General features: G+C 42.4%; 1 protein-coding gene across 1 annotated transcript in view; it reads right to left on the bottom strand.

Annotated features, from left to right (window-relative positions):
* Positions 1 to 2,128: 2,128 nt before the first annotated feature.
* LOC128419976 (cytochrome b-c1 complex subunit 6, mitochondrial-like) overlaps positions 2,129 to 8,690 on the bottom strand; it is a 58,457-nt gene continuing 51,895 nt past the window's right edge. The window contains exon 2 of the mRNA XM_053401314.1: positions 2,129 to 2,655. Coding sequence (XP_053257289.1) covers positions 2,366 to 2,635 — 270 coding nt within the window. The 5' untranslated portion in view covers positions 2,636 to 2,655 and the 3' untranslated portion in view covers positions 2,129 to 2,365. The remainder of the gene's footprint in view (positions 2,656 to 8,690) is intronic.

Raw genomic sequence — 8,690 nt, 5'->3', positions numbered from 1 at the left:
GGGGCTGAGCAGCAGAGGGCCGGGTGGCAGCCCCCCCTCGGAGACAGACCCTCCCCCTGCTGGGGCCTTCACGTTTTCGTTATTCGTTTCCTTTGTTTTCTAGTGAGGAAGACTATTGTGACGCCTCTTCCGAGGTGCCGCCATGCAAATCCCCGCAGAAGACGCTCCTGCGAGCCTCACTGCAAGGTCACAAAAGGGCAACGGCGGCGTCACGGCGTGGAGAGGGAGGGCGTGGAGGAAGTGTTCGCAGATTCCCAGATCCCGCCTTCCTTCCCTGGACGGATTGTCCAGACACGTGAAACCCTTCAGACGGCTGCAGAAAGGGGGGGGGGGAGCAGCGGAGGCGGGTTTAGTCTGGAATAATCCCCACAGTGAAGGTTTACTCTCCCGCAAGTGTGTGTAAGATTGCAGCTGCATGAGCGCAGTCCTCTCTGCACCCTTAAGCTGTAGGCCCTGTAAAGTTCAGTAGCTTAGATATCTAATTGAGCAATGGGGGATCATGACACTTCTGGAATAGTTCAGTCTTGTCCAAGAGAATTTCACTGAATTTTTTTCTCTCCTTTGACAGTCTTTTGAATGAAATCTAGAGTTTGTATCCAACAGAAGAAGTTACCTTTAGTGAAATGCATCTTTGCTTTGAGCACACCTTTCATTGGAAGGCGTTCAGAATGAAATCTTAGGGGAGTGCATTCTTGATAGGAAACTGACTGGAGAAGCAAAGATGCCATGCTTGCCCCTTTGTTCTCCAAGATGACATTGCCACTTTGTTCTTCAAGATGACATTGCCACTCGAGATTCAGAGAAAACGTGAGAGGAGATGTAGAAGTGAAAGAGGATGCCACTTAATGCAAATCAGTTTGACTTCAAAGTGCAGCTCAGCACAGAGATCAAAGGGACAGAGACAGTTTAGGAATCAGGAGGACTCCCACTCTATTTGTCAACCTCATGCAGACTCTTCTGAGCAACCTTCAACAATTTATTTGTTCATTAATTGAAGGAGAATGTTTGGGGGAGATAATGGAAGACATTATCAGTATGGTACCAGTGCAAAATACCCTTGCCTTTTCAATTGCCAACATTTTGCCTGTGATTTTCATAGGAGCTAAAATCATGAATAATAAAGTGTCCGTGGAATTAAATCTAGGTAAAACTGTACAGTGAAGGATCCTAAGCGCATTGGGGGGGGGGGATGAGTACAGTTTTCATCTTATTTGAGATGAGTACGTTTGTTTTAATCTCACAGGCACACATGCAAGCTAGTTATAGCTGCCATGAATAAACTTGTTTTGCACCAAATGTTCTATTTTAATTAAATAAAAAATGGTATAAGCTTTGGCAGAGGTTTGGTCCTTCTTTGCAGAGTATTCCACTGGCATGGCAGGTTCCGTTTCTTAAACCCAAATCCCAAGGAGGAGTCAGGGATTGTTTTCAATGTCAGACCCCCTTCTGATTTCCCAAGGGGCTACTGTGCAGCTGCTAGGAATCTCAAAAAATAATAATATCACTTTTCTTACTCTGCATGGCTCATTTGAGTTAAATTCCCAGCAAGACTTTGTTTTGCAATTTAAATTGATTGGGTAGAAAGTGCATGTGGACTTTGAGTGGGGCGGATTCAGCTCACGCACAGTCACCAAGGAGATGAACTTTGATCTCCTGTTGGTGCCAATTTGGGACTTTTAAAGAACATTTTAGACTAGTTTGTTTTTCAAGGGAACATCACAATTTGTTTATACATTTGTCATCAGTGCATGTGCACTTTGCAGCAGAAGTGGGACAGGACTTTGCCCCTAGAAGCTTATAGTGTATATCAGGGCTGGGGACCCTGAGACCCAGGGGCCACATGTTTCTCTCCAGGGTGCTCTATCTGGCCCTTGGGGTGCTCCCTAGACAACGCCCTCTTTCCCCAGGTCACACCCTTCGCCAGATATGCTTTGTAGTTTCCTTAAGCACTTTTGCCAAGCTGGGGTTCACCCTTGAAATTTGATAATGCTTCCTGCTTGCCTGGATAGAGAACAGAGTTGTGTGTTTGTGTTGAAACTAGACTACTTCACAGTGGTAAACTTTCCAGTTGCTGCTTTGTCCATTTCTACCTCTGGCCCCTGCCTTGCCAATGGGCAACCCCTTGAAGATTTTTTTTAAAAAATATCTTTAATATCAGAAGTCTACAGAAACACTTTGTTAAGCAGCCACAAATCTTCTACATAACAGATGTATCCTGATGGCAACTCTTAAATTCTCCCAGAATTACCACAGAGCTAGTTGTATTCACTTTCATATCACATGTGCAGAGCTGCATGTTTACTCAAACTGAACACTCAGGTTTTCATCAGCTATGCATGAGGACGACACAGGCTTATATTAACATTTATTTCAATTTGCTGAAGAGTTTATGAGCCACACAATGGTCTCTAGCATGCAAGAAGTCAAAGAGTTCCTCTGTACACTTCTCCGTATTGGACTTGGATGACACTCGAGCATTACACTCCTCTAAACGTTCCCGAGCTTTCACACATTTCTCAATCTGTTCACAATGCTCCCTTAGAGTAGTTAAAGGATCCACAAGTTCTTCTTCCTCCTCCTCCTCCTCGGGGTCCCCGCTCTGGCCCTCCAGCGCCTTCTCATCCTGCCGCCCCATCGCCACAAATCTCCCTCACGCTGGCTCCCCCTTGAAGATTGTTCATAGAAGAAAAGGTGACTCTCAGGATGCAAAAAAGTTAATGATTTCTGGCCTATACAAGTTCTAGTGTTATGAGAGAAGGAGAAAAAAACTATTATTTTATATCCCTGAACTATGTCACTCTTGGTCACCTTTTCTCTAAACTAAAAAGTCTCAAGATGCTGCAAGCTGTCCTTGTAGGGGGAATTCCTTCATCCCCTTGATCACTGGTTGCCGTTGCTTAGGTGCAATTATCTTGCACTCCTTTTGAAGAGTGCAAGAACCCAGAGGTGCCTTTTAAATAAAAGCACACATTCTACTCATGTAAAAACACCAGGCAGGCCCCACAAATAACCCAGAGATGCATTTTAAATAAAAGGACACATTCTACTCATGTAAAAACATGCTGGTTCCCTGACCATCCGCAGGCCAGACTGAGAAGGTGATTGGGCTGCATCCGGCTCCCGGGCCTTAGGTTGGCTACCCCTGTGTTAGACACATGATGATGTTGGCTGTGGTATCAGAAAGTGGCCAACAGTTTCAACAGAGAGAAAAGACTTGGACCATTGAAGACCGATCCTTCTTGGGTTAGGTCAGGTGTGAGTCACACTGGCAATGGGCAGTATGAGTAATAATCAGCTCACACTGCTGTCCTCTGCCAGCTTGGGACTTATTATATATTATACTCTCACGCAAACAGAATTAACTATAAACTGGAAGTTTTGCTATTTAGATGTTATTTGAAGTCTCCTGTGAATGAACAAAACATACTCCAGCGTGCCCTCTGCTGCTCAGATACTGAATTGGCTGAGCATTTATAATTGGGGGGGGGGGGGACTTGATCAGTGAGGTGGAGCAGGAAGGAAGCCATCTGCAGGGGTATAATGAATTTCTTCCATAATAATAAAAAGAAGTTTCTATATACTCAGTATGTAGAAACTCGCATTTCCTGCACACCGCCAGCATCAGACAGAGAATGATAGGAAAAGAGTAACGGAATACCTAGCTACTTTAAATGAATTCAGATCTCCAGGACCTGATGAGCTGCACCCAAGATTACTAAAGGAGTTTGTGGATGTAAACCAAGAGCCTCTGTCTATAATCTCTGTGAATCCTTGGAGAACAGGTGAGGTCCCTACAGATTGGAGGCAGGCAAATATTTTCCCCATCTTCTACTGTTTTCCTGGTTCTAGGACCAGGAAAGATCCTAGAACAGATAATTCAACAGTCTGTCAGCACTTAGAAAAGGATGCTTTGATTGCTAAGACCCAGCATGGGTTTCTCAAAAATATGTCATGCCACACAGATCTCATTTCCCTTTTTGATAGAATTATAGGCTTGGTGGACCAGGGGAATGCTGTGGACATAGTTTATCTGGATTTCAGTAAGGCTTTTGACAAAGTCCCCCATGATAGTCTTGTGGAAAAAGCCGGTAAAATGTGGGCTGGATAGGGTAACAGGTCGATTTGTAACTGGTTGACTGACTTAAAGTGCTCATTACTGCCACCAACCAAATATTTGCTGATATTTTGGCTAAAAGATTAAAAATAGTATTAGTGGAAGAGATACATAAAGACCAAGCTGGCTTTCTCCCAGGTAGACACTTGTCTGATAACACGAGGAATATAATTAACATTTTGGAGAAGTTGCAAGTGAACATCAATACTAAAGCAGTTTTAATCTTTGTAGATGCGGAGAAAGCCTTTGATAATATTTCTTGGAGTTTTATGAAGAAAAATCTTCAGGGGATGGGGGTTGGTCAAGGGTTTGAAAATGGTATAAGTGCAATTTACTCAGAACAAAAGGCTAAACTAATAGTTAACAATGTGGTGACAGAGGAATTCAAGATAGAGAAAGGTACACGACAAGGCTGCCCAATTTCCCCATTGCTTTTTATTTCGGTCCTGGAGGTTCTGCTAAATATGATTAGAAGGGACCGTCTGATTAAAGGTATACAGGTCGGAGCCAAACAATACAAATTGAAAGCTTTTGCAGATGACTTAGTTTTGACTTTACAGGAGCCAGAATCTAGTACTAAAAGAGTATTAGAATTGATTCAAGAATTTGGTCATGTGGCAGGATTTAAGTTGAACAAGTTAAAAACTAAAGTTCTTGAGAAAAACTTAACACCGTTTGAGAAAGAGAGGTTTCAGAAGGAGACAGGCTTAACATTGGTTAAGAAAGTAAAATACCTGGGGGTTAATATGACTGCTAAGAACTTAAACTTATTTAAAGACAACTATGAGAAATGTTGGTCAGAAGTGAAAAAGGACTTAGAAATATGGTCGAATTTGAAGCTATCCTTGTTGGGTCGAATTGCTGTTATAAAGATGAATGTATTGCCAAGAATGTTGTTTTTGTTTCAATCATTGCAAATTTTGGACAAAATGGATTGTTTCAAGAAGTGGCAGAGAGACATTTCTAGATTTGTCTGGCAGGGCAAGAAGCCCAGAATAAAATTTAAAATACTAACTGATGTAAAGGAAAGAGGTGGATTTGCCCTGCCAGACCTTAAACTTTATTATGAATCAGCAGCATTCTGCTGCTTGAAAGAATGGCTGCTTCTTGAGAACACAGACATTTTGAATTTAGAAGGCTTTAATAACGTTTTTGGATGGCATGCATATCTGTGGTATGACAAGGTCAAAGCACATAAAGCATTTAAAAACCATATTGTCAGGAAAGCATTGTTTAATGTTTGGATAAGATATAAAGACTTACTTGAAAATAAAACCCCAAGGTGGTTGTCACCGATGGAAGCAAAGGCTCAGAAAAAGCTCAATATGGAGGCCAAATGGCCAAAATATTGGGAAATTTTGGAGCAAGAAGGAGACAAATTGAAATTGCAGAGTTTTGAGAAATTAAAAGATAAAGTGTGAGACTGGCTTCACTATTATCAAATAAGGGAGGCTTACAATTTGGACAAAAAAACTGGCTTCCAGGTGGAGAAATCAAAATTGGAAACAGAACTGTTAGATCCTAAAACAAAGATACTTTCTAGAATGTATAACTTGCTGTTAAAATGGAACACTCAGGATGAAACGGTGAAATCTGCTATGATTAAACGGGCCCAAGATGTTGGACATAACATTATGTTCGCTGACTGGGAACAGTTGTGGACCACAGGTATGAAATTTACGGCATGTAATGCCCTAAGAGAGAATATTATGAAAATGATATACAGGTGGTACATGACACCAGTCAAGCTTGCAAAAATCTATCATTTGTCCGATAATAAATGTTGGAAATGTAAAGAAAACGAAGGTACATTCTTTCATCTTTGGTGGACGTGCCCAAAGATTAAGGCTTTCTGGGAGATGATCTATAATGAAATGAAAAAGGTATTTAAATATACCTTCCTGAAGAAACCAGAGGCCTTTCTCCTGGGCATAGTCGGCCAATTGGTGCCAAAGAAGGATAGAACTTTCTTTATGTATGCTACAACAGCAGCAAGAATACTCATTGCAAAGTATTGGAAGACACAAGATTTACCCACCCTGGAAGAGTGGCAGATGAAGGTGATGGACTATATGGAACTGGCGGAAATGACTGGCAGAATCCGAGACCAGGGAGAAGAGTTGGTGGAAGAAATTTAAAGACTATTTGCGGAAACATTGTAAAATTAATGAATGTTAAAATGATGTTGGATTGAAATTAAGTGGCATTAGCAACAAGGTTAATAAGAATATGTAAAAATGGATTGATAACGGATGAAAATATATAGTTATAATATGTTGAGATATAGAGTTAAGATAAATGAAAGAGGGTAAGGATTTGCTGAACTGACTATGTGAACGGGAATACAAAAAAGGGAGGTGTGAGGAGGTCAGGGAAATAAGCAGATGAAATCCAAGATATGAAAAAAATGGATTTGTTTTTAATTTTTTCTATTTACTTTTTCTGTATTTTTTTTCCTTCTTTTTTTTCTATGTATTTTTGTATTTTTTGTATTTTTCTTTTTTCTCTTGTTGTCTTTTTATTTTGTAAATTCCTGCCTTTTGTAAAATTCTAATAAATATCTTATATTAAAAAAAAAATTAAAGTGCTCATTACTGGTTCCTCGTCATCCTGGGAAAAAGTGACAAGTGGGGTGCCGCTGGGCTCTGTCCTGGGCCTGTCGTTCAATGTATTTATAAAAGACTTGGACGAAGGAAGTGAGAGGGTGCACATCAACTTTGCAAATGACACCAAACTGGGAAGGGTAGTTAATGCCGCAGTAGACAGAATCGGGATTCAAAATGGCCTTAACAAATTGGAGAACTGGGCTCAAACTGACAAAATGAATTCCAGTAGGGACAGTTGTAATGTTCTGCACTTAGGCAGGAAGAACCAGATGTACCAATATAATATGGGGGACACCTAGCTTGTCAGAAGTACATGTAAAAAGGATTTAAGGATCAAGTCAACATTAAAAGACTACAAGCTTAACATGAGTCAAACCGTGTGATGCAACATCACAAAAATCTAAGCCAGTGTGGTGTAGTGGTTAAGAGTAATCTGGGGAACCGGGTCCACGTCTCCGCTCCTCCACATGCTGGGTGACCTTGGGCCAGTCACACTTCTCTGAAGTCTCTCAGCCCCACTCACCTCACAGAGTGTTTGTTGTGGGGGAGGAAGGGAAAGGAGAATGTTAGCTGCTTTGAGACTCCTGAAGGGGAGTGAAAGGTGGGATATCAAATCCAAACTACTCTTCTTTTCTCTTCTTCTTCTTCTTCTTCTTCTTCTTCTTCTTCTTCTTCTTCTTCTTCTTCTAATGCTATTCTAGGCTGCATCAAGGTCAAGAGAAGTAATTGTACCACTCTTTTCTGCTTGGTCAGACAACATCTGGAATACTGTACCCAGTTCTGGGCACCACAATGTAAGCATATTGGCAAGCTGGAATGGGTGCACAGGAGGGTGACCAAGATGATAAAGGGTCTGAAGCAAAGCCTTATTAGAACGGTTGAGGGAGTTGGGTATGTTTAGCCTTGAGAAGAGAAGAATGAGATATGATGGTCATCTTCAAATACCTAAAGTGCTGCCCCATGGAAGATGTAGTAAGCTTGTTTTCTCCTGACCTGGACCAAGGACCTGAACCATTGGCTTCAAGTAACACAAAAGGAGATTCCAGCTAAGCATCAGGAAGAACTTTCTGATGGTAAGGGCAGAGTGGCTGGATCGGAAAATTAAGGTTCAGTCTACCTGCATGTATTGGGGTGCTTAGGGTCAAAGTCAACAGCTGGAATCACTTGGGCCAAAGCTGGTCCAGTGTGTGGGATGGCATGGCCTGCTTCCGCTCTTGCAAAAGGGGAGGAAGGTGGCACTTTGAGCAATGCAACTGGTGTACAGGCTGCTGCAGACGCCGCCATCCCTTTTCAGCCTGGAAAACTCGCTGTTGGCAATTGGACCTGCAATTGGGCCTACTATTGGGCCTTATGAAGATCATGGCCACTGGTCCCATCACCTCCTGGGAAAAAGAAGGGGAAGAAATGGAGGCAGTGAGAGATTTTACTTTCTTGGGCTCCAAGATCACTGCAGATGGTGACAGCAGCCACGAAATTAAAAGACGCCTGCTTCTTGGGAGAAGGGCAATGACAGGCCTAGACAGCATCTTGCGAAGTAGAGACGTCACCTTGCCAACAAAGGTCCGTATAGTTAAAGCCATGGTTTTTCCAGTAGTGATGTATGGAAGTGACAGCTGGACCATCAAGAAGGCTGATCGCCGAAGAATTGATGCTTTTGAATTATGGTGCTGGAGGAGACTCTTGAGAGTCCCATGGACTGCAAGAAGATCAAACGTCTCCATTCTGAAGGAAATCAGCCCTGAGTGCTCACTGGAAGGACAGATCCTGAAGCTGAGGCTCCAATACTTTGGCCACCTCATGAGAAGAGAAGACTCCCTGGAAAAGACCCTGATGTTGGGAAAGATGGAGGGCACAAGGAGAAGGGGACGACAGAGGACGAGATGGTGGGACAGTGTTCTCGAAGCTACCAGCATGAGTTTGACCAAACTGCGGGAGGCAGTGGAAGACAGGAGTGCCTGGCGTGCTCTGGT

This window comes from Podarcis raffonei, chromosome 8, assembly GCF_027172205.1.
Source record: "Podarcis raffonei isolate rPodRaf1 chromosome 8, rPodRaf1.pri, whole genome shotgun sequence".
Taxonomy (NCBI): Eukaryota; Metazoa; Chordata; class Lepidosauria; order Squamata; family Lacertidae; genus Podarcis; species Podarcis raffonei.
Note: the sequence above shows the minus strand (reverse complement) of the source record. Positions and strands in the feature narration are given on the sequence as shown.